The sequence below is a fragment of the Stigmatopora argus genome, chromosome 3 (assembly GCF_051989625.1).
Source record: "Stigmatopora argus isolate UIUO_Sarg chromosome 3, RoL_Sarg_1.0, whole genome shotgun sequence".
Taxonomy (NCBI): domain Eukaryota; kingdom Metazoa; phylum Chordata; class Actinopteri; order Syngnathiformes; family Syngnathidae; genus Stigmatopora; species Stigmatopora argus.
In genome coordinates this window covers 23,687,235-23,713,311 of record NC_135389.1, presented here as the reverse complement: position 1 = coordinate 23,713,311, position 26,077 = coordinate 23,687,235, and the positions used below count along the sequence as shown (strand labels likewise).

General features: G+C 51.3%; 7 protein-coding genes across 12 annotated transcripts; 2 read left to right on the top strand and 5 right to left on the bottom strand.

Moving 5' to 3' along the window:
* Window positions 1-11: 11 nt before the first annotated feature.
* On the bottom strand, window positions 12-3,260 carry pclaf (PCNA clamp associated factor). Its single transcript, XM_077596099.1, has 4 exons — window positions 2,950-3,260; window positions 1,655-1,744; window positions 1,224-1,410; window positions 12-195 (listed from the first exon to the last, which is right to left on the bottom strand). Exons 1-4 carry the CDS (start codon window positions 2,993-2,995, stop codon window positions 159-161), a joined length of 360 nt encoding a protein of 119 aa, XP_077452225.1. The 5' UTR covers window positions 2,996-3,260; the 3' UTR covers window positions 12-158.
* A 336-nt stretch (window positions 3,261-3,596) lies between these two features.
* On the top strand, window positions 3,597-8,013 carry nedd1 (NEDD1 gamma-tubulin ring complex targeting factor). 2 transcript variants are annotated; one of them, XM_077596085.1, is made up of 13 exons: window positions 3,597-3,760; window positions 4,557-4,700; window positions 4,872-4,966; window positions 5,049-5,306; window positions 5,384-5,613; window positions 5,693-5,891; window positions 5,987-6,161; window positions 6,242-6,295; window positions 6,952-7,128; window positions 7,201-7,373; window positions 7,443-7,549; window positions 7,639-7,705; window positions 7,771-8,013. In XM_077596085.1, the coding sequence occupies exons 2-13, from the start codon at window positions 4,565-4,567 to the stop codon at window positions 7,876-7,878; spliced, it is 1,779 nt and encodes a 592-aa protein (XP_077452211.1). In that variant the 5' UTR covers window positions 3,597-3,760; window positions 4,557-4,564; the 3' UTR covers window positions 7,879-8,013. The 2 variants fall into 2 exon arrangements, with proteins under 2 accessions (XP_077452211.1, XP_077452212.1); XM_077596086.1 differs by lacking the exon at window positions 3,597-3,760 and adding an exon at window positions 3,783-3,861.
* Window positions 6,740-12,049, bottom strand: LOC144071202 (uncharacterized). 3 transcript variants are annotated; one of them, XM_077596096.1, is made up of 10 exons: window positions 11,700-12,049; window positions 11,416-11,538; window positions 11,238-11,295; window positions 10,665-10,944; window positions 9,742-9,830; window positions 9,577-9,642; window positions 9,423-9,509; window positions 9,189-9,301; window positions 9,016-9,115; window positions 6,740-7,874 (listed from the first exon to the last, which is right to left on the bottom strand). In XM_077596096.1, exons 2-10 carry the CDS (start codon window positions 11,517-11,519, stop codon window positions 7,872-7,874), a joined length of 900 nt encoding a protein of 299 aa, XP_077452222.1. In that variant the 5' UTR covers window positions 11,520-11,538; window positions 11,700-12,049; the 3' UTR covers window positions 6,740-7,871. The 3 variants fall into 3 exon arrangements, with proteins under 3 accessions (XP_077452222.1, XP_077452220.1, XP_077452221.1); XM_077596094.1 differs by lacking the exon at window positions 6,740-7,874 and adding an exon at window positions 8,008-8,123; XM_077596095.1 differs by lacking the exon at window positions 6,740-7,874 and adding an exon at window positions 8,008-8,123 and having other exon boundaries at window positions 9,423-9,488.
* Window positions 12,050-12,198: 149 nt separating this feature from the next.
* actr6 (actin related protein 6) lies at window positions 12,199-16,556 on the bottom strand. 2 transcript variants are annotated; one of them, XM_077596089.1, is made up of 11 exons: window positions 16,346-16,556; window positions 15,757-15,874; window positions 15,614-15,682; window positions 15,490-15,550; window positions 15,281-15,416; window positions 15,149-15,205; window positions 13,841-13,939; window positions 13,670-13,748; window positions 13,420-13,591; window positions 13,107-13,245; window positions 12,199-12,474 (listed from the first exon to the last, which is right to left on the bottom strand). In XM_077596089.1, exons 1-11 carry the CDS (start codon window positions 16,411-16,413, stop codon window positions 12,345-12,347), a joined length of 1,128 nt encoding a protein of 375 aa, XP_077452215.1. In that variant the 5' UTR covers window positions 16,414-16,556; the 3' UTR covers window positions 12,199-12,344. The 2 variants fall into 2 exon arrangements, with proteins under 2 accessions (XP_077452215.1, XP_077452214.1); XM_077596088.1 differs by having other exon boundaries at window positions 15,490-15,682; window positions 16,346-16,553.
* Window positions 16,557-16,632: 76 nt separating this feature from the next.
* LOC144071201 (uncharacterized) lies at window positions 16,633-20,591 on the bottom strand. Of its 2 annotated transcripts, XM_077596091.1 has the most exons (8): window positions 20,359-20,591; window positions 19,541-19,776; window positions 19,383-19,476; window positions 19,217-19,304; window positions 18,507-18,738; window positions 18,343-18,436; window positions 18,190-18,277; window positions 16,633-17,532 (listed from the first exon to the last, which is right to left on the bottom strand). In XM_077596091.1, exons 2-8 carry the CDS (start codon window positions 19,695-19,697, stop codon window positions 17,254-17,256), a joined length of 1,032 nt encoding a protein of 343 aa, XP_077452217.1. In that variant the 5' UTR covers window positions 19,698-19,776; window positions 20,359-20,591; the 3' UTR covers window positions 16,633-17,253. The 2 variants fall into 2 exon arrangements, with proteins under 2 accessions (XP_077452217.1, XP_077452216.1); XM_077596090.1 differs by having other exon boundaries at window positions 19,217-19,476.
* A 531-nt stretch (window positions 20,592-21,122) lies between these two features.
* On the top strand, window positions 21,123-24,157 carry kcnj11l (potassium inwardly rectifying channel subfamily J member 11, like). The gene is made up of 6 exons (XM_077597266.1): window positions 21,123-21,252; window positions 21,394-21,615; window positions 21,689-21,919; window positions 22,047-22,316; window positions 22,394-22,601; window positions 22,933-24,157. Exons 2-6 carry the CDS (start codon window positions 21,457-21,459, stop codon window positions 23,292-23,294), a joined length of 1,230 nt encoding a protein of 409 aa, XP_077453392.1. The 5' UTR covers window positions 21,123-21,252; window positions 21,394-21,456; the 3' UTR covers window positions 23,295-24,157.
* On the bottom strand, window positions 23,810-25,658 carry LOC144071834 (CD59 glycoprotein-like). The gene is made up of 3 exons (XM_077597268.1): window positions 25,451-25,658; window positions 25,222-25,323; window positions 23,810-25,126 (listed from the first exon to the last, which is right to left on the bottom strand). The coding sequence occupies exons 1-3, from the start codon at window positions 25,641-25,643 to the stop codon at window positions 24,909-24,911; spliced, it is 513 nt and encodes a 170-aa protein (XP_077453394.1). The 5' UTR covers window positions 25,644-25,658; the 3' UTR covers window positions 23,810-24,908.
* Window positions 25,659-26,077: the final 419 nt, after the last annotated feature.

Sequence of the window (26,077 nt, the reverse complement as noted above, 5' to 3'; positions counted from 1 at the left end):
TACATCTACTGTTTGGAGGAAGCCATTCCTTTTTATTGACAAAAAAAGAAGCAAGGCCGAGAAACGATGCAGTTTAAAAAAACAACAACAAACAGGTCGTCAACGAGATAATTCACAAAATTATGTACACATTTACATTTGAAATTCTGTCGTCGTCTTCATTCGTCGTCTTCGTACGCTGGCAGCGGCATGGACCTAAAAAGTATAATAGGCAATGTTTTTCTTAATAATTGCAGGATTTTCTATTGAAAAAAAAAACGGTACATTGAGGAAAAATAATTACCGTATTTTCACGCCTATTTGGCGCATCGTTTTTTTACGCCGCAGTCTCAGTAACAAGTGCTATTTCTGTATTTTAGACACAAAGCACGCACCATTTCATTAGACGCATATATATTATATATGGATTAACATCGAAACACAATAGCGCTGGCTACCGGAAGCAGCTTATTTCCGGGTTCCGGTGCATAGTGACTGTTGGGAAATATAGTTCTTGGATGCTACACCCACACGCTAAAAACACGCTTTAAAAAGGCAACGGAAGCAAAACTGAGTTCGGCAGTGCTTTATATGGACATTTTACAACTTACTCACGTCATCATCACCCACGAATCCATCAAAGTCCTCATTTTCTGTGTCCGAATTAAACAATTGCCCAAATGAGTCTTCCAAAACGCCCGCAGTTGTAGTTCTTAAGCCTCCGGGAATGACGGCAAGCTCCGAGTTATTATATAATATATATATATATATATATATAGTTCACAGTCTAGCTTTGAATGCTCTGTTGACGCCAACATTTAGCGGCAGGATTTCTTTTGTAAATCCAGCCGAAATGATGGCCAGCACCAAATTAGTGTGGTTGCCATCATGCTAACTGTATTGAAGAACTGGGTGTATTAAGAACTCTATATCCCAGCAGTCACTGCGCAGTACTTTATCTACGGGGAAATAGTAGAGTCGGGGGCTGCTTGGCGTAGTTGTCCTATGGACTGATTTATTTGATTTTATCATGATAACAATTTTAGTATTGGTCCATATATAAAGCGCACTGGATTATACGGCACCCTGTCTATTTTGGAGAATTTTTTTGACTTTTATGCGCGCCTTATAGGCGTGAAAATACGGTAATTGATGGGAAAATGTCATTTTGGATAAATGGGCCAATGATATATATTTTTAAAGTGAGCGAATGAATGACACAATGACTACAGCCGGCATCCTACTTTTTCACGGCGGCGGACGTCCCGCTGCCCCCGGCGGTCTCTCCGTCGTCGGCCTCCTCGCCCACGGGATTTTGGTTCTCTTTTTCGGGTATCCTCCCGGGACCGCCGAAGAAGTCGCCGATGCCTTTCTGCCAGGTGGGGGTGGGCCGGACGCAAACGGGGTTCCCTCCCGCGTACTTGTTTTTTGCTGCCGCATAAAAGGGACATTGAACTTGAAAAAGAACAGGGAAAGACAACGGTATTCACAGAAGAATGAAAGACAAGTGGGGGAAAGAAGAGATTAAAAATAGCCAGAGAGACTGGCAAAGACCAAGAAAGACAAAACGGGGGGGAAGTAAAGAATAAAAAAGCGAAGAGTAAAAGAGAGGGGGGGGGGGGGGGGGGGGGGGGGGGGAAGAAAGAAAAGAAGCCCGGCTGGACATCCGTCTTACAGGGAGTCGAAGCTTGGCCGGAGGATGAAGGGGAGGCGGAGTTTCCCGCGCTGGAGCCCAGAGATTTCCGGGGCGCCGTAGCTGCCACAACTGCAAGAAAACACGGCGTCAACACACGATAAAAGGGAACTCCAAAGATGGGCGCTTCTGTTTCTTTGCTGGCCCATCCTAGTCCGAAGAATTTGGACAGCTCAAGCCGTCAATGGCATTAAAACAGCCCTGGGCAAACTACGGCCCGCGGGCCATATAAGGCCCGTTAGGCTTTCTAATCCGGCCTCTATTGTGTTAAAAATAGCAACTTGCACATGTACGCACAGCGGCAGTACGGTAGCTTCATTAACTTGGCGCTCATCACTCAATTTGAAGACTGCTTTCTTTCGTTGAATAATAATATGTTCTTAATGTTGAAAGTAAATTTGAAAATACATTTTGACCTTCGTGTCTTTTTTTTTTATTTCAATCCCCAGGTGTCCAAATGCTCCTGGCCCGGCCCATCTGTCAAATTTTAGTATCCATTTTGGCCCGCAAGTCGAAAATTTGCCCACCCTTGCACTAAAACATGAGCATTCACAGCGCACTTGATATTAACAGAATGTCTATCGTTATCAGTGGCAGCCAAGGAGTTGTATTTGGATCACTTCTTGGTTATACGGGATCCCTTGCTGTAAAATTGGATACTTTTTTGTGTTATTTCAGCACAGTCCCGAGTCACCATCTGATGATTTGGAGACATTGCCTTCCTTGTAGCTTCCTGTTTATTTTGAGGCCGTTTAAGTCACTTCCTTAGATTTTGAGGCTTTCCCGGGGCAACTTTGGGGCAATTCGGTGATTTTATCATCATAAAGATTGCCCAACAAATGCCATTTTTATTATTATTCCAAGTTCAAGTTCAAAATGATTAGGCGTAAATGGGGACGTTTTGTGAGAGTTGAATGTGAATGGGGCTATTGAAAATACAACGGAAAGGTTTTGCTAGGAACTGGGTGATTACTTTGGTGCCAGTTGCTAAAGTGTTGTTGTTTTTATCAAGTTGTAAACTAGGCGAATGGACGAAAACTCGTAGGACAAACAGTCAAAAATGGAGGGGAAGAATACGAATGTTATGTGAGAGTGGAAAGCGCAAAGGTTTAGGCGGGATACGGAATTGTTGGACCTTTAATGAAAGAACATCGAAGAAAGAACATCGAATGGAACGTCATTCGCTTTTCAAGGCAACGTTCTAGCCAACTGTAAGATTGATTACAATTGAGGACACAACGCGAGCTATGCTAACTGTTACAAAGTGTGAAATTTACCTTTCCTGTAAGTTGCGGGAACACGGTCAGCTTTCGTCCTCACCATTTTGTCCACGGGTCCCGGAGAAAAGTACAAATATAAAAATTATTGAGTTGACAAAAGCGTAAAAAGGACTCACGGCGTCGACTGAATTTGGCGCTTGCTTTCCCGCCTCTCTTAAACAACACATACGTCAACGTCCATAGACACCACTCTTATAAATAGAACAACATGGGGCGCTACACGCACTCTGAGCCAACGGGGACAGGACAAGCGTCGTCACTTTACGGCCATTTTGTGTCAGTGTCATTCGATAAACAACATTGTAGTATAGTTCACGGATTGTGCTATGAAAAAGCTATAATGTTCAATTTTGAACCTATTTTCAAACGGAGATGAGAGATGCCGTAAATGTACTTCATACTGAAAGCCAGTCTGAAATATATCCAAAAAAGGAGGCAGTTTGAAAATCCGTAGTATTTTAACTTGCAGAAATCACGAAACTTTTTTTCCGCTTAGTACAAAGAAAACAAACTATTCTTTAATGTGACTGCTGATTACTGTAAATGATAAAAACACTAATTGTCTTAAAAAAGGAGCTTGTTTCAGTATAATTGTAGCCCGGCTATATTCTCGTATATGGCTCATTTGTGTTCTGTCAATATTTTTGTCTGTGTTGTTACTAATTTAGCCATCTAGCTAGCTAGCGAGCGAATACTTTTAAAGCTAGCACTTAGCTAGCTAGCAGACGTTTGTCCATCGAGGCTCACCGTAGTGGCGGCAGCTGCTCAAGCTTCAAGCGGTTGACGTCCCAAATTAGAAGGAGAAAAGGTTCGTTTTCCTCTTACGCCATTCCGTGGCCCTTTTGGACAAGCGGGTGGCACTTGAGATCTGCTGGAACACGGCTTCGGGTGTCACGGAAAACTTTCCAGGTCGCCCGTGGCAAACTGTTCCCCAAGTTAGCCGCTCGTCCGTTAGCTTAGTTGGCGGTTACTTTTGCAACTTTTCTCCTAAAGCTCGTGCGAAAATTCAACGGTGAACGTTTTCTCCCTTGACCAAGCCACTACATATTGACATATTTCCAAAGGTGGCACAGCGTGACATGTTCAGAGACGAAAGTTAATAGAACTACTTGTTGATCTTCACGTACAACTAACGGGTACAAATTATTGAGAGGCATTTTGCAACCTCTGAGAGCTTATGATGGGATGATATCAATCGTACTATGTGGGCAAAATGCCCAACTTAATAGACGACGCCAAAATTAATGACCATGTTCGCGCTCCCAAGATAGCAGTTGCGCTACATCGCCTGTAGGTCGCATCGTTTTACATGTATAAAGACTGGGATTCATACAATACGTACCCGAATATAGTTATTCTTGGACAAAAGGTGCAAAGTAAAAGACAAAAAACACGATAAGGCCAATAAATAGTCAACTGAAAAACATTTTGACAACATAAAACATGGACGATAAGAAATATCGCCCCCCCCCCCCAAAAAAAGAACAAAAAAAAATAGATTTTAAGAAAGATAGTCATAAAAGTGAGAAAATATGTTTGTCTTTACATTTAAGATTGAAATGCTGTTTGAATGCATTCCGCGCGCATCACTTTTGCCTCGGCAGGCGGCGCCATGGACGACGTCACCCGTCTGTTGTCCACCGGGGACGTGGTGAAGATCTGGGACGCCGATTCCATGACGCTGCTGGAAGAGTTGGACCCGCACGGCGGACGGCACCCGTTGACGCAGGCCTGCTGGACCGCCGACAGTATCCTTCCGCCCAAAAAAGATCAGTGGCAACAAAAAGTACCGTTTCAAAACGCTAGCCCAAAAGCAACGGGAGTGGACGCAAATGCTGCAAGATGAGGAGAGTCACGTCCATTGGCGATAAGGTCATTCGCGGAAGGACGGTGTTATTCCTTGAGCGTCGTCCTCGCAGATCAGAACTTGGTGAGCGCCAATAGCGGCGGAGACAAGCTGGTGGTGTCCAGCCTGAAGTCTCCCAACGCTTCCGCTACGGTGCTGGGCGAAGGGGTGAGCGTGCGAGTGTGCGAGCGGCCGAGCTTTGCGCCGCCGCCTTCTTCCGCCGACTGAGCGACCTTCTCCGCTTTGTCAGAAAGGACAAACGCGCGTCAGCCTCAGCTCGTCCTCCAAGTTCCTGGCCAGCGGCGGATTGGATGGCCGCGTCCACTTGTGGGACCTGAGAAGCTCCAAGCTGCTGCGCGCCCTGAAAGATCACGGCGAGGAGGTGACCTGCGTCTCCTTCGCCGCCAACGACAGCCTGCTGGCGTCGGGCTCGGCCGGCGGGCGGCTGGTGGTCCACGGCCTGGCCACCAACACGTCCGGAAAAGCCTTCGGGCACGGTGGCCAGCAGGTGGGCCTCCTCCGTCTCCTCTCGCTCCTCCCGCTTTCCCTCCTCGGTTAAACCGCCGCCGCCGTCGGTTCGAGCAGCCGGTGCGCGACCTGGCCCCCTCGCGGATGAAGCCCACCCTGCTGGGCAGCGTCTCGGAGGGCGGCTGGCTCTCCCTGTGGGATGCCAAGATGCAGAAGGAGCTTCACGTCTTCTCGGACGCCCACAGAGCGCCCGCCTCGGGCCTGGCCTTCTCGCCCGTCAGCGAGCTGCTCCTGGTCAGCGTGGGCCTGGACAAGAAGATCGTCTGCTACGACGCCGCCGGCAAAATGTGAGTCCGCCGCGCCCGGTCCGTTGCCGGGGAGCACCTCGCCGAAACCTCTCCCGTCCGGTTTGCCGCGGCGGCGCAGCGTGGTGCGCTCCATCCGCGCCGAGGCGCCGCTGACCTCGGTGGACTTCACGCCGGACGGTTCGGGCGTGGTGGCCGGTTCGGCCCGGGGTCACATCTTCTACTACGACCTGAGGAAGAGCGCCACCCCCGTCCGGGTGACGGTGGCGCACCGCGGCACCGCCGTCACCTGCCTGCGCTTCCACAACGACAGACACAAGGTGGCGCCGTCGCTGGTCCCTCGCCGTATGGCGGTCAAATTGGCCAAACCAATTGAACCCCCCAAAAATGTGGCGCCTCTCCCTCCCGTCGGCAGGCCGGCAAAACGTCTTGTCCCAGGACGTCCGATGCCAAGAGCTCGCTCCTCAGAGCGAGCGGCGAGGCCCCAAGTTCCGCCTCTTCGCCCCCGTCGGCCGAGCCGGACAAAGGGGCGGAGCGTTTCCCCGCCGCGGGACGCAACAGCCTGGACGTCTTTTCGCCGCTCCGGCAAGGTAGGGAAAGTAGGAAGGCCGGCCGGCCCGCCCACGTGGCGTACGTCGCGCCGTCATCCACGTGACGTGCGTCCGCGCAGATGCGGGAGTCGTGTCGGCAGCCGGCGCGGACGGGACTTGGGCGGCGGGCCAAGGTGAGCGTCAAAATGATTCAAAAACAATTGTTGTTTTGAAGGGTCTACACCAGGGGTAGGGAACCTATGGCTCGGGAGCCACATGTGGCTCTTTTGATGGGTGCATCTGGCTCTTCGCTAACCTGTGAGCTAAAATATGGAAATTGCTGGTGACAGAACTGAGATATTACATCTAGAACTGCTTTAATCTTCTTTTTTTTTGCCTTAATCTTCATTTTTTTGGCTTTAATCTTCATTTTTTTTGGCTTTAATCTTCATTTTTTTTGGCTTTAATCTTCATTTTTTTTGGCTTTAATCTTCATTTTCTTGCAGTAGACTTCTGGTATGCATCCTCTCATTGATCAGCAACAGCATAAGAATCTTTTAAAAAAATATTCATTTTTTTCCACTTTAAAAGTGGTGAAATTATCCCCCAAAAAATGAAAAGGCACTCGTTTACATGTATGCATTTTGACTTTTCAATTCGTAGTATGGCTCACAAGGAATAACATGGAAAATATGAATTGTTTGTGGCTCTCTTCGTCAAAAAGGTTCCCGCCCCCTGGTCTACACGATTGGCCGAGGAATTGACGTGTCTCGAAGCCAACGTTGGCCCGAGCTACGGCTAGCTAGCGCGTTCCGGGCCGTGACTTTTAAAACTTGTTTCGTCTCCGCAGTTGCCTTGCCGGGGCAGGAGGCGGGGCCTCCCAGGGCGGCGTGCCGTGGAAGCCTCGACGTCTTCTCGCCCCTCAGAGACGGGCAGACGGGCGGGAGTCGAGCGCCGCCGCCGCGACCCTCCGCCGGATCGCTCCCCTCCTCTTCCGGCCCGGACCTCTTCTCGCCTCTCCGAGAAGGTCAGACGGCCGCCAAATGGGCGGAATCGTGGTCCCACCACGCGGGTTAACTCCGCTTCTTTTTCCGCCCAGCGAGCCTGGCCGGGTGGGAGGCGGGCCCTCCTAAGGGAGCGAGCCGCACCGTGGTCTCGCCGCTCCAAGAAGGTCAGATGGAAGCCGTCCGCGTGACCCCCACCTTCCGCATGCCCGTCGTGGAGGAGGAGGAGCCTCAACCGGAAGCGACGACGCCGCACAGGGTCGAAATGGTACGTGGAGATGTGGGCGGGCGGGCTGACACCGAGCGAGGGGTTATCTGACCCGAACGCCGTGGGCAGGCCGAGAAGACGAGCCCGGAGGACGGAAAAGCCGGCGAGGCCCCGTTCACCGGCATCCAGATGGACATCATCTCCGACGTCGTCCACCGGTCCATGGAAGAGCTGAGGTGAGCGCCGCCGCCCCCGCCGATCGTGCCGAGCCGGCACGCGACCGATCCACTCACCCACTTCCCTCCCGTTCCTCTCCTCTGCGTAGAGAGCTGGTCCACAAGGAAGTCTTCTGCCTTCAGGTGGAGATGATTCGCCAGTTTTGCCTTCAGATGGTGAGAAACGGACAGACGGGGTGGGTGGATTTTGGGGGCGGAGTCTGAGCGCCGGCTTCTTTCAGGACGAGTTCCAGAGCCTGATGTCGGCGCAAAAGTCGGCCAACGATGGGCTGGCCGAGGAGAACCGGCGCCTTCGGGAGGAGATCCTCCGGCTGGGTGCCAACTACTAAATACGGACAAAAGCATTTTCTCCAAATATAAACTTATGGAATCACGCCTGGGCTACGTTCTCTTTTTTCAAGGTATAATAAACAACGTGTGAATGGAATCATTCGAATAAAAGATGGCTTGGCTCAAAATAGGGACATTCGGAGGTACTTTTATTGATTAAAAAAAACTAAACAAGAGACAGCCTAAAAGATGGATGTCAAAGGTCAGCCAGGTTGACTCTGCACACGGGGCAGGTGGGGTTCTCCTGACGGCGACAACGACAGCATGGAATCCGTTACAACGCGTCCGTCGTCGTTCAATAAATGAAAAATAGTCTACTCTTACATCTTGGGTCTCAGATTCTAACTAGGATAAAAATGTCACGCGCAACGAGACTAAGGAGATCGTCTAGTCAAATAGGACGGCTTTTCAATCGTGACCGGATGATTCGCCTATAGACGTTTCGCCGACGGACGTTTGACAGACGGACAGGTCGCCGAATGGACGTTCCGCCGAACGGCTGGATTTGACTGAATTTGAGAGCATTTTGAGCCGTTTGGCAAATGGACGTATATACTTTTTGTTTGCCTTGTCGCGACAGTTTACCAAGGAATTCACTTCCCTGGGCTCGGTTCTAATGTCCAAAGAGCTCCAGTATTTGTATTTAATCATTAAATGCTGTTTTAGGATGGATTTGACCCGATTGCTGTCATTTTACGGCTCGGTTCTGCTACATCTGCCCGCCCAAGAGTGCTTATTCTCGGGCTGCCATTGACGGTAGACTCATAAATTGAGAGTGATGAGCGGCAAAGGGAAATGAATCATTGATTTTTACTATCATTTGGACAACGCCTGCGGCGGGCCGGATTAAACATCCTGAAACGGCCCGTATATGGCCCGCGGGCCGAGGTTGAAAAACTTGTACACACACGATCCGGGGGCAGGGCGAGCGCACAAATCCCGTTTCGGCGAAACCTCCGTTCGGCGGAGCGTCCATTCGGCGACCTGTCCGTCTGTCAAACGTCCGTCGGCGAAACGTCTTAGGCGAATCGTCCGAGTGTCCTTTTCAATTTGTATCGAAATAAAAGTGGTTTTCCTGCGCTCCTTTTAAACATCCTCTTTTTTACCTTACGCCAATGAGTCGACGGCTCACCCACCTGCAGCCAGCGGTCCACGCATTGGGCGTGGTAGTCGTGGAAACAAGGCAGCATCCTCAGCTGCTCACCGCGCTCGTAGTCGCAGAAGCAAATCTGGCACCTGCCGGGCGCCCGTCCAAACGGGTCAGGGAGGGGGCCGGCCGGCCCGGCGAGCAAACAGCGCCCGTACTCACCGCGTGTTCCCGCCCCCGCCGTCAAAGCACTTGAGCGGAAAACGTTGTATGCGGGCGCGCGTCAGCCTCTGTGACACCACCGCGCCTTGACGCTCCTCCAACGCCAGGAGGGCCTGCCAACGGCGGACATCAAGTCAGCCGGATGGACGGATTGGACGCGCGATCGACATGAAGCGAGGGAGGCAAACTTTGGGAAAATTCATTCATTCCCAGCCTGAGAAAATGGCCGCTCACCTCGTAGTCGTTCCCGGAATAATCTTGCGACGGCGTCGCGTTCCTCCGCCCGCGCCGGCGCCCCGTCTGCGGCGACGACCGACGGCCCTGATGCCAAAGAGCCTTTTACAATGGCGCGGACCAATCGGGCGCCACGTGGCGTTTGGTTACTCACGCTGAGATGAAGACGATGGTGATGATGGCCATGATGGCTCTCCTCTTCCTCTTGGTCAAACTGCGCCTGTGGTACAAAGGCCGTCATCCACGTCCAAGCCATTCGGATCCCATTTGCGGGAAAATACGGTCATAAAGATGAAATAACAAAAAGAAATGTTGTCACCTGGAGGCTTCGCGCAAAGGCTTCATCTTCCTCCATCTGCACCACGCGAACCGACAGGTTGCCGTCTTGCTCGTACCGCGTGCCACCTACTGCACACAAATACGCGCAATTGTTTCCACAGCAGTAAATTGAGGGATGCTATCAAATCTGTTGGTTTGGGCCAGGGGTCACCAAACTACGGCCCGCGGGCCGGATACGGCCCGTCGGCACATTTGGCCCGGCCCTCTGAACAATACCAGAGACGCTATCGGATTTTTTTTCCTATTTGGCCTTGAAGACTGGGACGTTTTAATCTTGTGTTTGGTTCATTGCACCCCCCGCTGAGCCCACAAATCATCCCAGTGAAGCGGAGCTTCTCATTGCTTCTTTGGTGACACGCGCGGGGAGAGGGTTTCCCTTTGATGCACGCGGGCACGTCGGTGAATAAAGTTACCCAATTATTGTTTAAAAATACGGTCGCTCTGTTTACCTTATAAAGAAATTATTATGCTTATTTGTGCAAATTCTTACGCAGTTGTTTTGGTTTCCGATCCGCTCGGGTCACTTTGTATGCTTATTCGTGCAAATTCTTACGCAGGTGTTTTTGGTTCCGATCTAATAATATGAGATTGTTGTGGCAGTTGTTTTTTGACCTTAATGGTGTTATTCGGCTAGCTTATGCAATTGTTTGAATCAGATGACCTTAAATGTTTTGATTATGCGCCGACTAAATGGACAGAGGAAGATGCCGTTTCTTTAGAATCATCCTGAACGAGGACGAGTCGGGAGTGATTTCCCTTGCAAGTTGTAGCCAGAGTATGTTAATGATGTCTCCCCGTTTTGATTAAAGTGTATTAATAATAAACCTATCAACTATGTCGGGCGTAGGCCTTTTGGCATATTATTTGCCATGACTCGTGTGGATTTGGACGCGTGGCACTTACCCGGCGAGGCGTCGTCTCCCTCGCCGCTGAGCCACATCCTCTCCTCGGCCGTCAGGAAGGACAACGAATCAGACGGCCCCGCCCCACCCTCCTCCTCGTCGTCGTAGTCCGACGTCGTTCGAGAGGAAGACGAGGGGGAGAAAAAGGAGGACCAGGAAGACGAGGAAGTGTCCGAGGAAGGACGGCGAGCGGCCACCGTCGGGACCGCTTTCTTCCTGCGTTTGGGCGCCCGTTCCTCGGCCTCGGCGGCGGCGGCGGCGGCGACGCGGCGCGTCCTGGTCTGCCGACCCAAGAGATTCCATTCCATTTCATTGGCAGAGAGAAGGGGGACAGTGTTGGATTTATTATAGCATTTTTAATAAGTAATAAGGCTATAAATTAATTCATGGGACCACGGACATTTTTTCCTCCCCATCGTCTCCTCAAGGCCCAACAGCTCGAGGACACAAATATGGAATATCCACCCACATAAAAAGCGCCGACCGCAGACACATTTTGAGGCAAAAACAGGTCTCTAAATATCTATGATAGGGTGAAAGAGTGACATAGTAAGGGTGAGCTTGGGAGACTCACCGGAGACGGCGCTTCATCCTCCGGCCGCCTGCGTCGCGGCCGCTTGGCGAGCTGCGGGCTGAGGACAAGTAAAAGAGAAAGAATGCTTAGTATATTCTGAATGGGGGGTAAAAAAAAGTCGCTCTTACCCGGACAAAAATACACTCATTGAAATGAAGCGTCGTCTGGCGTATCCTACCTGGGCGTCTCCGGGATGACAATCGGCATCTTGTCCAGGAGAAAAGCTCGATCCAGTGGATCGTTGTCAGAACCGCTCAAGTCGGCCGCGAAAGAAAAGTCCATTCTTTCAAGTTCCGAGACGCTACAAAGCAAACAGGACAGGCCTTTAAAGTGTATTTTACTGACGCAACACCGAGTATAACGACGCCGTTTCTCCCGACAACTGAAAACAACTTTCCGCCGATTCAAATCTACCCGGAAACACTGCTAGCATCGTTAGCTACGTGAAGACGACTAGCTTACCGAAGGTCCAAATCGAATCGACGGCGCCCAAGTAGGCTAAAAAGAATTTGTGTGGCTTTTCATTTGTTTGTTTGTTTTTAAAAATGAAGAGAAAGGAACCAGTCACGTTGGCCTGCGTCGACTCGCACAGGAAGTGGAATTAATTTCACTTCCTGTAACAGTTCGTCAACCCAAAAAAGCCCGCCGAAGTTTGAAATGTTCCCCGTTGGTGTGCTGGTCGTCATTTTTTTCACTTTTTTTCCAACGACACAAACAAATGATACACGTTAGAAAATAAAACAGCAAAAACTCGCTCGACAACACAAACACATTAAAATTTGGGCGTGTGCAAGTACTAAATGTGCTCGTCTCTAAACGCACTACGCACGAAATGGTTCCTACGTTGAGCCCTCCACGTTTGGAAAGACCCCAAAAAGAATTAACATGCGTCATGCCTCAAAATTATCAGGAAGCGACCTGTAAATAAGTCCAATCAACATACTGGACAGGACCCTGTCTATCACCGTGGCTGTCCTTGACTTTAATGGCCATGCATGACATTTCCTCATGTACAAATGTTCAACGTTTTCCACAACAGTAAAATGTTCAAATATCAAACGTTTTGTTTTTTTTCTTGTTTGTAACTCTAGCCCACAAAATAACAACTCAGATGTCAAACTTTTCTTCACAAACAAAATGTCCGTTCTCTTCGTAGTCGTCTCGCGTGACCACCATCTCTTCGTAGTCCGGATCGTTGGCGACCAGCTTCCCTCCTTCCCACGCGTACGTGATGGGACTGTCAAAAAAAAGAAGAAGCAACAAATAAACCACCCACACGTCACAACAAATCGAATTCTGATTGGTTAAAGCAACAGTCTTATCGACGCTTGTTAAATGCAGCAGAGCCTGCAGAAGTGATTGTGAAGGCCTTGAGGCAGATTTCTGACCCTGGCAACAAATAATGGATGAAATGTGATTGGTTAAATGCTTCAATATGAAAACACACCTCTGGAAGCAGTGCAAACAGGGGGGAAAAGCAATGAAAGGAAGCTAACAGACCATTTGGAATTATTTCATAAGTATTGATGGACAAAATATAATATATGATTTCGATATTTCTTAGGACGGCAGAGAAGCCCTTGAAGGCTCTGACGGCACACCACTGTTATTAGCTTACCTCAAAGTATTTGCGCTTGCTAGCAGCTTTTGGAAAAATAGTCGCTAGAGCATGGAAGATTAGAAAGCAAAAGCTAGGTAAACTTTTGGACTTTCTTCCTGACTTTTCTCTTAGATTTCTGACAGTTCTGAAAAGAATGTCCGAATTTTAGGCTGTCTTATTATTATTATTTTTATTCAGTGGCCCCGATCCTCTTTTGCCGGTCCTGAATTGTGCTTTTGTGTGTGTGTTGGGGGTTGGGTAGCACTGACTTTTCGGGCAACGTGACCTTGACGGGAACGTGAGCGGGAACCAGCGAGCGGAGTTCGGCTTCCAGTCGTTCTCTGAAGCCCGGAAACAAAACGTTGCCGCCGGTCAGGATGATGTTGCCGTACATGTGAGGCTGCATGTCTGCGCACACACGAAAGCATCTTTGAAAAGTTCTGCTGTCAATCAAAATGAGTGGATCGCTCAGTCCATCTGTCAGGAGGCTGGCGGTCAAACACTTCCTTCTCTGCCAACCTTTCCGCTCGAAGCGGATTGGTGGCAGACCGGGCTTTACGGGTCGGCGGGCGGGTTATGGACCTTCCGAGAGCGAAGCCACGGAGTCCACGATGGCCTCGGGGAGACCCATCTCCCGGATGCCGATGTCGGAGGGCCGGAAGAGCATCTCGGGAACGGCGAAGCGCTCGTTGGCCAACCTGAGGATCTGCTCGCCCGTCTTGTACTTGCCGCTCAGCACCACCTGGTCGGCCGGCTGGATAGAGAGGGCGAGAGGGTGGATCAAGACGGGCGGCGGGATGGCGGGATGGCAGGTTCTCGGGGGAGGGGCCACCTTGCAGAAGCCTTTCTTGATGGCGCCGAAATCCGGGAGGACGTAGTCCCTCATCACCGTGTTGTCCCGACCCTTCAGCCTGGAAGACGGACGGAGCAAGGGTCTTACGGACCAGGCGGCCGGAAGGTGGGCGGGATCTTCCGCCGCCGTTGACTCGCGGGCGGAGCTTACTGCGCCACGGCCATGTCTTTGTAGAAATCTTGAGACACGAAGCACACGTCCTCCTTCACCTGGTTGATGACGTGAGTCTCGTCCATCACGTGGAGTTGCCTGCGAACCCATTTTGACTTGGGTCCACCGGAAATATCGGTTGGCCACGGCGGCTCGATTTTGCCGACTGACTTTTTTAACAGCTCTTCTTTGATGCCAAAAATTTGGACTCAAAAGTCCAGTCAGAATGTTCACAGCAGATACAGACACTCCCCTACTTACGAACGAGTTAGGTTCCGAGCGATTGTTCATAAGTTGAATTTGTTCGTAAGTTGTTCAGTGCTGTATTTTGTATTATAATTTATGTTTAAGGCTTATATAAGTATATTGAAGGTTTATATAAGTGCATTTGTATGTTTAAGGCTTGTATAAGTAACACACATTGATTTGTACTGAAAAAATGTAATAAAATGGAGAGAATACATACAGTACTGTATACATACATTAGAGAGAGAGAGAGATTTACTAGAAAGTGGCCGAAAGAAGCTATCTAACGACGATTGCACAGTTTTCTTCTTTTTTCATCATAAATGATGCGGTAGCACTGTATGGCATCATTCAATTGATTAGCAAACTTTGTGCAACGTTCAATATTTGGGTCCTGCTGCTCAATCTTTATGTTTAGAAATGGTACTGACGGTCGAACCATTCAAGTTGTATTCACGTGCAACGCTCACCACTTTCTCACGCGCATCAAGCTTCGTTATTATTGCCACTTTGGTTTCAAATGAAATGGCTTGCCTCTTCCTTGCACCTCCCTTAATAGAAGCCTTTCGCTTTTCACCAACCATATTCAATAATGGATGCACGAGATATTTAATGATAAAAATGTTCTTTGCGCACTGGAGATACGTTCGCGCACTTCCGCATTGCAACGAACTGGGCAGAGGAAGGTGGATGCTAGTTGAGTTGAGCTGAGCTGTCACAGCGTCAGGCGTCGTCGGTATTAGCGGCGGAAAGAAGCACTACTCGGAAAAAAATACAAAATCGTACTTACGAACATTTTTCGACATAAACGCAATTTGCAGACATGTTTGTATGTACCGTTGTTCGTAACTCGAATGTTCGTGAGTAGGGGAGTGTCTGTATTTTGTGTCCTATTTTTTGGCTATTGAATTTTGATGCATCTTCTCCCCGGGCCGTGTGGGTTATCTCCGGGTATTCCGGTTTGCTCCCACATTCCAAAGACAGGCTGATTGGACACTAAATCAAAAATCCCGCCGCGGCGGATCCCCCCCCATACGAGGAAAATGTGGCGGACCATCTCACCGGTAGGAGATGATTTCTTTGAGGTGATTGGTCAGCAGCTTCCCTCCGACACTGATCCTAAAAAGGACGGTGCGAAGGTGGTCACGACACGCGGCCACAACCGCCGAGACGACCACCCGGGACGGGACTGACCTGCGGATGGCGTCCTTCATTCTCCTGCTGCGGCAGTAGGGGGCGATGTGCGTGAAGGAGAAGCCGCTGTCCACCACCAGACAGCACAGCTCGTAGGGTTGAGCCCGGAAGTATCGGCGAGCGCTCAGAGAACCCGCTGAGAGACGACAAGGATGAGAGTGACGGACGGACGACCGACGGGAGGGACGAAGGGTCGCTCGCTCGCTCACCGTTGATCCTGAGGGCCGACTGGAAGCGGTACTCCTCGAACAAGATCTCGTTCATGGACTCCTGGATGGACGTGAAGTTGAAGTAGGGCTCGCTGATGACCACGCCCGTGTCGGAAAAGTCCACCTTGAACATTTCTTTGCCGAACAAGTGGTCCCAAACCTTCCTCTGGACGTCCCAGTTGACCAGGTAACCCTGCGAAGGAACGCAGGCCGGCGTCGGAGACGCTTCTTGCCGGGCGTGGACCAGGATTTAGGTGGGTCCCTCACCTTCTGGATGGGCAGGATGTAGAAGAGTGCCGACGGGTCTTTGATCTCGTCCAGCTGGTTGGCGGTGAACGTTTTCATCCGGGACGTCTTGGAGCGGAATTGACAGTTGGGGATGACGCTGCCGGCCGGGCGGGCGGGCGGGCGGGACAGGAAAATACTACGTCAAGAACTACGTACGCGTGAACGCCGATAGACGAACCAATCGGGTGGCAATGGCAGCCAATGGTGTACTATGACCATGATCCACTCATCAAAAACATAGCGAAAAGCGCGTTTTTAATCGCAGCTTGAGGTCCGAGTAACGTGGAACCTTTGTCATCATTTCAACGGTTCCTAGTACACCGATTATGCTGCGACACCAAAAAAATGTAGGCAGCTTTACCTCAAAGTAGACCATTTTACTACAATAATTAGCATCGGTTCGCCTTATTTGAGTCGAAAGAAACGGCAGCCAGTGCTCATTTTAGAAATATAAACGAGCTCAACTGTTTTATTAACCCGTCGTTTCAGTTCTGTGTTGTAAACAGCCATTTGGCAAAGTTATAATGTGGTGAATGTACACAGAGCAAACAAAAACAGCGACTCTTACCGGACTTCCTCCGAACTATAGCCTATTTTCGCCGTGTAGGCTCCATTGTCCAGGACCAAAGTGGCCATTTAAAATCCAGAGATAAGTCTCGTGGACCATTGAAATGATCACAACATCAGCGCGTGTCGAGACAAGGATGCTCCTCCGACGTCGCTTTGTACACTTCACTTCCGCTCTTTGTGCGGCATCCAATCACAAGCGCGGAATGCGGTCCTTCCAACAAAAGCGCCCTGACGGAAACACTCCGACTTTTCCCGATCAAAACAAACGAGTGACGGCTTTCTGTCTTGTAGCACGGCGAACATTTATTTTGCATCCGCTTGAAAATAGCCTACCCTTCTTGTAGACTAGTATCTATATAAAAAAAATATGTTTTTCTTGTAAAATATAATTTGGTACAAAAACCACAGCAGACAGATGAATTGTACGTCCGAGCTGACCAGACTAGAAAGGCCTACAACAGGGGTAGGGAACCTATGGCTCAGGAGCCACATATGGCTCTTTTGATGGGTGCATATGGCTCTCCGCTAACCTGTGAGGTAAACTATGGAAACTGCTGGTGAGAAAGCGCAGGAATAGGATCTTTACGTTGGTATTATGGCGTTGACACTACCTACAGCGCCTTATAATCATATTTTTTCCATTACAATCTTCTGCATGAACATTCTCATTGATACTCATTGATTAGCAACAACGGAACAATGTTGTCAAAAGAATTCAGAGAGTTTTTGTACTTTAAAAGTGGTGAATTGACTAAAAAAAGGCACACATTTTCATGTTTGTCGACTTTTAAATTCGGAGCATGGCTCTCAAAGATTAACATTTAAAAAGATATGAATTGTTTATGGCTCTCTCCATCAAAAAGGTTCCCGACCCCTGGCCTACAAGATGGCGTCGCCTGCCCGCCGCTATGGAAGGTCCCTCTTTCCATCCAGTGGCGTCCCGTCCCGCTCCAGTGGGGCGGGCCCTCTTTCCGGCGCCGCCCACTCCGTCTTCAGTGGGCACGTCTCGGCCTTCGTGGGCAAAGAGTTCGCCCGGGGGGAGGGTGGGCGGCGCTCGTACTCGCGGTCATGTCCGGCGGGCGCCAGCCGTCCCTCCAGGGCGTCGCTCATTGGGCGAAACCACGGCCAGGACGCGGCGGCGACCTCCGCCGAGTCCTCCATGCCGGCGGGAGGGTACTTTAGATCCTGCAATCCGGGGAAGGTAGAATAGGACTTCAATGTCCGAATGTATCTATTGGATTTATTATGGGATGTTTCTATATGTTTTGTAAGCATTTTTAATAAGTAATAAGGCTATGAATTATTTCATGATAATATCATAGATGTATGCATTTTAATTACCGTATTTTCACGACTATAAGGCGCACCGCATTATAAGGCGCACCCTCAATGAATGACACATTTTAATTTTTTCCATATATAAAGCACACTGGATTATAAGGCGCCCTGTCTATTGTGGAGGAAATTTAAGACTTTTAAGTGCGCCTTATAGTCGTGAAAATACAGTACTTTACAATTGTTTTGAATCAGATGACATGAAATGTTTTCAGTTTGTCGCGACTAAATACAGAGAAGAATATACTACACGTCAGAATGCTTGGGAACGAGGCGGCGTTACGAGTATACTCCTTGCAAGTTGTAACCAGATATGACGGTGAAAGATGTCTTCCAATTTTTAATTAAATATTACTAATAATGATATACTGGTATTAATCATTATTCCAACAGTATCCAGTTGGCCGCTGAAATTTGCGGTCCCCTCTGACGTCCGCGTCCGCTCAAATCGCCGCCGTACGTACGTGGGGCGCCGTGACGTTGGCACGGGGAGAAAGGTTAGCGTACCTTGTACCTTCGTTTGAGGTTGTCCCACTTTTTGGCCGCCTGGCACGCCGACACCTTCCCCTGGAGGTCAAGCTGCCGGACGATGTTCCTGACGCCCCAAACGTGTCACGCGGCGGGCAAAGGGGCCGGCTTTGGCCATCACGCCGGCCTTACCTCCAAGCGGCCTTGGCGGCGTTCCTCTTCCCGGTGAACAAAACCTCGTTGTCGGCCCTCAGCGCGATCAGGCGCCGCGTGTCGCGCTCGCTCACTGCCACGCCGACAGAGGGAAACAGACGTGAGAAGTCGCCCGCGAGGAGGCGTGGCGGCGGGCGGCTCACTTTTGTAGGGGACGTCGGACGGGGCGGAAGGTTTCCGGACGGCGTCCGAGCGCCGGGGAGACTCGTCCTCGCTGTCGGCCTCGCCGGGGCTCTGCGCGGCGGCCAAGAGGGCGGCGTTTCCCGCCAAGCGACCCTCCAACGCGTCGTCCATCAGCCGGAACCAGGGCCACGACGCCGACTCGTCCTCGGCCTGGGGCCGGGCCTCCAACCCCCGAGGGGGGAACTTCAGGTCCTGAAGGAGAAGCGGGCCACGTCAGCAATGCCCCCCCAAAAATACAGGAAGCGACCCGGGAATGTCTTAAAAATCCCCCAAGTTAAGGGGAAGTCCCCCATAAATATCCCCAAATACACAAGTAGGCTCGAGATCCAGAAATGGCCCCCGAATCAACAAGAGGTGACCCAGAAATGTGCCAAAATAAAAAGGAAGTGACCTGGAAATCCTCTGGCATCCCAGACAGAATGGACGTATCCCGCAGTCAACAATAAGTGACAACGCATAGACAATGTTCCCTCTAATTTTTCATGTAAAACAGGAAAAAGATAAGAGTGGACAGAGCTACTGCCACTGGCTGCCGCTTAAACGGCGCCATCATAGGGAAAGGAGTAAAAAAATGGATTTTATTTACTGCGCGCCATATGATTGCTGCTGCGCAGAGAAGACGAGAGTAGTGCGCAGCTTAGAGGGAACATTGCGCATAGAGAGTCGTCACCTTGAACCTGGTCTTGAGGTTGTCCCACTTCTTGGCCACCTGGTCGGCTGTGACTTTGCCACTCAGGCCCATCTCCTTCACGATGGCCCTGCGCAACCACAACGAGGCGTCGCTCCATCGGTCAGACAGACGGCTAGAAGGACAGAGAACCAACACACGGACGGACCTCCAGGCGGGCTTGGCGCTGTTCCTGCGTCCCGTGAAGAGCGCCTCGTTGGCGGCCCGCAGCTCCACCATCTTGCGGACGTCCTCGTCCGTCACTGGCGTGCGTCACACCCCGGATTAATCGACCTCCGGGGCGACGATTCCCGGCCGAAGCCTTACGTTTGTAGCCGGCGTCGGACGTCCGCTCCGCGGCCAGCGCGTCCATCTCCGACTCGGTCAGGAAGTCGCCGGTCCCCGGGCGAGTCCCGCGCGCTCGCTTAGGCCGCCTCGGGTAGCCGTCGTCGATGGGCGGGTGACCATCCGCCGCGTTGTCCATCTGGCGGGCCCACGATCCCGGCTTGGACCCCGCGCCGCTTCAACTCCCGCCCGTGGTTGGCAGCGGTCGTTAGCTCCCCCTGCAGGCACACATCCGTCGAGAACTCAAGATGGTACCAAATCACTTTGGTAAAAATATTGCTAGTTATTCATTTTCAGGTCACGGCCTTATTGATCTATCGCCCTTGCTCGACCAGTCCCCTGTCGGGGAGGGGCACGACATTCATTGGTCTCCTCCTTCTCCTAGTCCAGGGGGCGGGAACCTTTTTGACGAAGAGAGCCATAAACAATTCATATTTTCTAATGTTTTTCCTTGAGAGCCATACTACCAATTTAAAAGTCAAAATACATACATGTAAACAAGTGCCTTTTCAATTCTTTTTTTGTAATTTCACCACTTTTAAAGTGAAAAAAAAAGATTATTTTTTAAAGAGCCAGATGCACCCATCAAAAGAGCCACATGTGGCTCCCGAGCCATAGGTTCCCTACCCCTGTCCTAGTCCAAATGGATTGGACGTCTTGGGCAGTCAATGGAAGATTGAAGAGCCAGTTCCCCTACTTGAAACCAATTGGACATCTATTGCCAACGAGTTCGTTTCCTTGATATTTTTAGGATGCTTGAGGGTGGGCGGAAAAGTAGTCGAAGAGGGGGGAAAACTGACTTTTCTACGAGTTCTCCGTGAAGTTAACTCGCGATTCGAGGCTCCACGAGTCCATCGTTGATGCCCCCCTCACTTAAATATAGTATTCCTCCGCTTTCGTCGGCCGGACGGCCGGTTCCGGTGCATCCATCGCCGAATGCGCGTGTGGTTCGGAACCGAGAAGAAGCCGAACCTCGTCCCCCCTCGCTTTCTGCTAGCATTCAAAGTGGCTAAAGCAAAAGCTTGCCAGCTGTCACGTGACTTTTCACGGGCACCCGTCGCACTTTGCGGCCGGCCCGGTGAGGCGACGTGCCCGAACAGCGGCCATCTTGGTAGAGGCAAAGTGACATCGAGGTTCAATGGGCGAGTATGATGACGTCGTTACGTATAGTTTCGGGGGCGCAAGTTTGAAACCTCTGTCTCAAAGACCTTGAAAGCGGGTTTAGGGGGAGGATGACAATTCCGTTAATATCAACGTTGCCTTTTTTTGCGACCATCTTGTAACGCGTCGACGCCGAGTTGCAAAAGCCAGGGGGCGCGCTCTATTCGAAAACACCGGAAACAGGCGAACACGCCTTTCAAACAAAATGAGTCAAAAGCAAAAGCACATCTCGCACACCTATCTGAAATCGTCGCTCCATCCGACATGCATTCCTGCTCACTGGGGATGATCTTTTACTTTTAGGGACTTCCTCGGTGGTCAAAGGACGGGAGGAAAACAACACGACAGGCTGCTTCTCAACGTTTTATTTTGAAAGAACAGCGGAAGTGCTTGCGTCGGATGTGTCACACTTGCCCAATGGTCCTTTTCACTTGGAGTGGCCGAATTGAAATGATGATGCTGATGATGCTGGGGATGGGGATGGAGATTCGGCTTCCAATATCGTCCGGGTGAATTGTCAATTGGGTCATCAGGTGAGTGCATATCGGGCACGCTCGCTATTGGCCACGTCTAATCAATCAGGCCTCCGTTAGTGTGTGTGCACGCACACAGCATGATGACTATCTTGTACAATGCGACCTTGGCGAGCACTGATATGGCGCGGGTCATTGTAGCCGCGTATCGGTGGGACGAACGACGGCAAACGTTCGACGCGGTGCCCGACGAGGTCCGTCGCCATGCTGGCCAGGAAGGGTTTGCTGCCGGATGGCTTCCTCCTGACGCGCCTGGCGGAGGAGCGCAATCGGCCCGGCCGCAACCGTCCACGCTGCCGGCGGGCGCGCTTCATCACCAAGACGGGTTCCTGCAACGTGGCCCACAAGAACATCATGGAGCAGGTAGGTCCGAATGGCATCCGTCGGGGGAAACGCCAGCGGAAAAACAAGGCCACGCCCCCTCCCCTCCCTCCAGGGCCGCTTCCTGCAGGACGTCTTCACCACCATGGTGGACCTGAAGTGGCAGCACTCGCTCCTGATCTTCACCTCGGCCTTCCTGTGCTCCTGGATTCTCTTCGCCATGGTGTGGTGGCTGCTGGCCTTCGCCCACGGAGACCTGGAGCCCGGGCGCCAGGACCGCCCCCCTCCCTGCGTCACCGCCATCCACTCCTTCACCTCCGCCTTCCTCTTCTCCATTGAAGTTCAGGTGCTTCCCCTCCGCCGTCCACGCTGGATGAAGTTCTCGCTCAAGTGTCTTTCTGCCCAGACCAACGAAAAATGAGAGGGAACATTCCCGGGAGCTCACGAGTAAATGGCTTATGTCCGTCACGCAGGTGACCATTGGTTTCGGCGGCCGCATGGTGACGGAGGAGTGCCCGGCGGCCATCGTGGTCCTCATCGTGCAGAACATCCTGGGCCTGATCATCAACGCCGTCATGCTGGGTTGCGTCTTCATGAAGACGGCGCAGGCCAACCGGCGGGCCGAGACGCTCATCTTCTCCAGGAACGCCGTGGTGGCCCCCCGCAACGGGCGGCCCACCTTCATGTTCCGGGTGGGCGACCTCCGCAAGAGCATGATCATCTCGGCCACCGTGCAGCTGCAGGTCCGCCGGGGTCTAGCTTTTCTGGCGCGCTCCGCCCTCTCCCGACGGCTTCCAACACCCAACCTGACCTCCGGCAGGTGATCCGGCGCACGGTGACCTCGGAGGGCGAGGTGGTCCCGGTGAGCCAGCTGGACATCCAGGTGGAGAACCCGCTGAGGAGCAACGGCATCTTCCTGGTGTCGCCGTTGATCGTCAGCCACACGCTGGAGAGAGGGAGCCCGCTCTACGACCTGTCGGCTCGGGCGCTGGCCGCCGCCGACGTGGAGGTCATCGTCATCCTGGAAGGTCTCCCCTTTTCATTGGAAATAGCCCTCATTTAAGGTGCTCGGCTGATTCAACAAGCGTTTGGGCTTTAAGGAGGTACACCAACCCAAAATAAATGTCTTTAGACTTATGTACAGTATATTAATTTCAAGATGCAAATAAGGACGGAGGCCCGAAAAGCGCCAATACACATGCTATCAATTCACCCAAGTCTTGTTAATTCATTTGGTATTTAAATTAAAAACGACTGTTCCATTGATCAAATATTATTTTTTCCCCTCTTCACACCAATTGGAATTTTGATGGGGGGGAAAAACATGACGCATTTGAAAACACCGTTATGTCATTTCAGGCGTGGTGGAGACGACGGGCATCAGCATGCAGGCGCGCACGTCCTACACGCCCGACGAGATCTTGTGGGGGCGCCGTTTCGTCTCCATCGTCAGCGAGGAGGACGGTCGCTACTGCGTGGACTACTCCAAGTTCGGAAACACGCTGCCCGTGCGCATGTCCTCGCTCAGCGCCAAAGAACTGGACCAGACGCGGGGCCGGCGCCAGGAAGAGGAGGCGCCGCCGCAGGGCTGGGGGCTGGTGCGGGCCGGCAGGGGCGGCCTCCGTCGGGGCGGACGCCGCCGCAGCAGCAGCGGCGGCGGCGACGCCCGCGAGCCGCCACGGGAACCCGAGCCATCGCGGGAACCCGATCCTCCGCAATAACGGAATTGCTGTTGAACGCTTCCAAGTGGTCGCCCCAGTCCCCCCACCCCTTTTCAGAGGAATACGTGTTGTTTTATTTTCAAAACATTGTTAACTGCGTCTCATATGGTCTCAAATGCTCCCATGTTTGGTTAAACTTCTTTTTCTTTTCCTGTTGTTTTTGGGTCACTTCCAAGAAAAAATGGGACATTGACAGGTCACTTCCTGTTCATTTGGGGCTATTTTCCTTGCTCTCAGGACACGTGTGTGTGTGCGTGTGTGTGCGTGTGTGCGTGCGTGCGTGTGTGCGTGTGTGGGGGGGGGAATGTCTGTGTGTGTGTGTGTGTGTGAGTTCCAACAGGCAGGGAAAAGAAACTGAATGACAGGCAGGCGAGGGCTCCGCATTGCATCCCTTTGGATAAACACCCACACTTGCTGTGGCCCTTCGGGAAATAGTTTGGACACCCTAGTCTTAGGCAAAGGCAGAGTGCGTCCAAGAAGAACAACCGCCAAGAAAAGCTCGCACGGGGACTTGGTAAAAATGTTGACAATTTATTCTGAGTCAAGGGGAGTGGCAAATTAACGAGGGGGACGAAGGCGGGGCCTGGGATGGGAAGGGCCGGGGCAGGTGGCGTGGGGCCCAAACGCTCCTATACAGACGCTCCCCTACTTACGAACGAGTTAGGTTCCGAGCCATTGTTCATAAGTTGAATTTGTTCCTAAGTTGATTCAGTGCTATATTTTGTATTATAATTTATGTTTAAGGCCTATATAAGTATATTGAAGGTTTATATCAGTGCATTTGTATGTTTAAGGCTTGTATAAGTAACACGCATTGGTTTGTACTGAAAAAAAAAATTAATAAAATGGAGAGAATACATACAGTACTTTATACGTACATTAGACAGAAAGAGATTTACTAGAAAGTGGCCGAAAGAAGCTGTCTAATGACGATTGCAGTTTTCTTTTCTTCATCATAAATGATGCAGTAGCACTGTATGGCATCATTCAATTGATTTGCAACCTTTGTGGAACGTTCAATATTTGGGTCCTGCTGCTCCATCTTTATGTTTAGAAATGGTAGTGACGGTCGAATGATTCAAGTTGTATTCCCGTGCAATGCTCACCACTTTCTCACGCGCATCAAGCAACGTTATTATTGCCACTTTGGTTTCAAATGAAATGGCTTGCCTCTTCCTTGCACCTCCCTCAATAGAAGCCTTTCGCTTTTTACCAACCATATTCAATAATGGATGCACGAGATATTTAATGATAAAAATGAAAAAGGTTCTTTGCGCACTGGAGATACGTTCACGCACTTCCGCACTGCAACAAACTGGGCAGAGGAAGGTAGATGCTAGGTGAGCTGAGATCTCACAGCGCCAGGCGTCGTCGGTATTAGCGGCGGAAAGAAGCACTACTCGGAAAAAGGCGCGCAATACAAAATCCAACTTACCAACATTTTTCGACATAAACACAATTTGCAGACATGTGCGTATGTACCGTTGTTCGTAACTCGAATGTTCGTAAGTAGGGGAGCGTCTGTACTGGGTTACGCCGTGCTTTAGTATTACGGACCGAAGCGGGGATGTCGACGTGTGATTAGCGTGTTAGCAAAAGTCCCGTTCGAGAGCGTCACGGGCGAGCCAGGCAGACGGCGAGCAGGCAGGCGGCGAGCGGGCCGGCGAGTAGCGTCCAGGGCGAGGGCGACCGGGATCCGGCGCCCGAGTTGTTGCACAAGTTGTTGTTGCAGCAGCGGTACCAAAAGGCCGGAGCGGCCCACGGGAACAGCTGAGACAGGCGCGAGTTGTCACAGTCCGTGAAGCGGATGCACTGGCGCAGCGTCTCGCCGCCTGGAAGCAAAAGCGCCGCCACGTTCACGCCCACCCCGGCTGGCTTGGAAATACGAGCTGAGGGAAAAATGGCGGAAGGAGCGAGGCCCACCGACCTCGTACGCCCAGGGTGAGGCAGGCGTCCTCGTACGTGCACTCTTGGACGCGGTCGCATCGGCCCGTGTAGTCGGAGCACTTGTAGCAGCGGAGGGCGTCGCCTGACACAAACGCACACACATACACAAGACGCGCGGGTTAGGAAACTGCTACAAAGGTAAAGTGGGAAGAGAAAAAAGAGAGAGAAAGAGAGAGAGAGAGAGAGAGAGAGAGAGAGAGAGAGGTCACCTGGTGGAGCAAAGGTCAACATCAGGAAGGCCAGGAGCGCGACTCCACGGCCGCACGGCGTCATGACGTCCTCGTCTGCCGCGATGTGTCCGTGGGTCCTGGTGTCCCATCCCCACCCGTGGGCGGGCGCGCTCTCGCTCGCCGTCTCGCACAAAGAGAAAATTGTGGGCAGAAGGGCCGCTTTGTCCGGCATCTCAAAAGCACCACGGCGCCGACTCGTGCCGTTGAGAATGGCGCATTTCATTCCACGTTTGCTAAATCCAAGCGAGCTAAAGTTACGGGCCGGCTTCTGGCGAAGACGGACGCGCGCTTACCGGAAAAGACAAAGCTTCTTCAACGGCACGCCACAAAAATATCTGCTGGACTTTGATCATTTTGCGATGTCAAATAATAATAATAATCGGACATAGGCCCTGTCGTCATCATCAACAACAAAAAAGCCCGGCGACCAATCGACCGTGTACTGCCGGATTGGACGCCTCCATCTGATCTATTTTTAAAGCGTTTTGGAACATCCGTTTGTGCCTCTTTTTTTAAAGCACATTGTTCCTTCCGCACGACAACTACGTCTTTGATATTTTCTTCTTCTTCTTCTTCCCCTCGTCGGACGAGCGCGTTCTGGGCGCA

Excerpts from the sequence above, each read along its gene's own strand:
- pclaf (XM_077596099.1), bottom strand. The coding sequence starts at position 2,995 with ATGGTGAGGACGAAAGCTGACCGTGTTCCCGCAACTTACAGGAAAG. Across the intron at positions 1,745-2,949 it reads TCCCGCAACTTACAGGAAAG|TTGTGGCAGCTACGGCGCCC; the intron begins GTAAATTTCACA and ends GTTTTCTTGCAG. Across the intron at positions 196-1,223 it reads ACGTCCGCCGCCGTGAAAAA|GTCCATGCCGCTGCCAGCGT; the intron begins GTAGGATGCCGG and ends TATACTTTTTAG.
- nedd1 (XM_077596085.1), top strand. The coding sequence starts at position 4,565 with ATGGACGACGTCACCCGTCTGTTGTCCACCGGGGACGTGGTGAAGATC. Across the intron at positions 5,614-5,692 it reads TACGACGCCGCCGGCAAAAT|CGTGGTGCGCTCCATCCGCG; the intron begins GTGAGTCCGCCG and ends GCGGCGGCGCAG. Across the intron at positions 7,706-7,770 it reads GCCAGTTTTGCCTTCAGATG|GACGAGTTCCAGAGCCTGAT; the intron begins GTGAGAAACGGA and ends GGCTTCTTTCAG.
- LOC144071202 (XM_077596094.1), bottom strand. The coding sequence starts at position 11,519 with ATGGACTTTTCTTTCGCGGCCGACTTGAGCGGTTCTGACAACGATCCA. Across the intron at positions 10,945-11,237 it reads AGGATGAAGCGCCGTCTCCG|ACCAGGACGCGCCGCGTCGC; the intron begins GTGAGTCTCCCA and ends TTGGGTCGGCAG. Across the intron at positions 8,124-9,015 it reads GCGTGGACCGCTGGCTGCAG|GAGAACCCCACCTGCCCCGT; the intron begins GTGGGTGAGCCG and ends TGTCGCCGTCAG.
- actr6 (XM_077596088.1), bottom strand. The coding sequence starts at position 16,413 with ATGGCCACTTTGGTCCTGGACAATGGAGCCTACACGGCGAAAATAGGC. Across the intron at positions 13,246-13,419 it reads CGTGGCTTCGCTCTCGGAAG|ACATGCAGCCTCACATGTAC; the intron begins GTCCATAACCCG and ends GTGTGTGCGCAG. Across the intron at positions 12,475-13,106 it reads AAGGTCACGTTGCCCGAAAA|TCCCATCACGTACGCGTGGG; the intron begins GTCAGTGCTACC and ends TTTTTTTGACAG.
- LOC144071201 (XM_077596090.1), bottom strand. The coding sequence starts at position 19,697 with ATGGACAACGCGGCGGATGGTCACCCGCCCATCGACGACGGCTACCCG. Across the intron at positions 18,739-19,216 it reads ACCTCAAGACCAGGTTCAAG|GACCTGAAGTTCCCCCCTCG; the intron begins GTGACGACTCTC and ends CTTCTCCTTCAG. Across the intron at positions 17,533-18,189 it reads ACCTCAAACGAAGGTACAAG|GATCTAAAGTACCCTCCCGC; the intron begins GTACGCTAACCT and ends CCCGGATTGCAG.
- kcnj11l (XM_077597266.1), top strand. The coding sequence starts at position 21,457 with ATGCTGGCCAGGAAGGGTTTGCTGCCGGATGGCTTCCTCCTGACGCGC. Across the intron at positions 21,920-22,046 it reads TCTTCTCCATTGAAGTTCAG|GTGACCATTGGTTTCGGCGG; the intron begins GTGCTTCCCCTC and ends TCCGTCACGCAG. Across the intron at positions 22,317-22,393 it reads CGGCCACCGTGCAGCTGCAG|GTGATCCGGCGCACGGTGAC; the intron begins GTCCGCCGGGGT and ends GACCTCCGGCAG.
- LOC144071834 (XM_077597268.1), bottom strand. The coding sequence starts at position 25,643 with ATGCCGGACAAAGCGGCCCTTCTGCCCACAATTTTCTCTTTGTGCGAG. Across the intron at positions 25,324-25,450 it reads GTTGACCTTTGCTCCACCAG|GCGACGCCCTCCGCTGCTAC; the intron begins GTGACCTCTCTC and ends CGTTTGTGTCAG. Across the intron at positions 25,127-25,221 it reads CCTCACCCTGGGCGTACGAG|GCGGCGAGACGCTGCGCCAG; the intron begins GTCGGTGGGCCT and ends TTTTGCTTCCAG.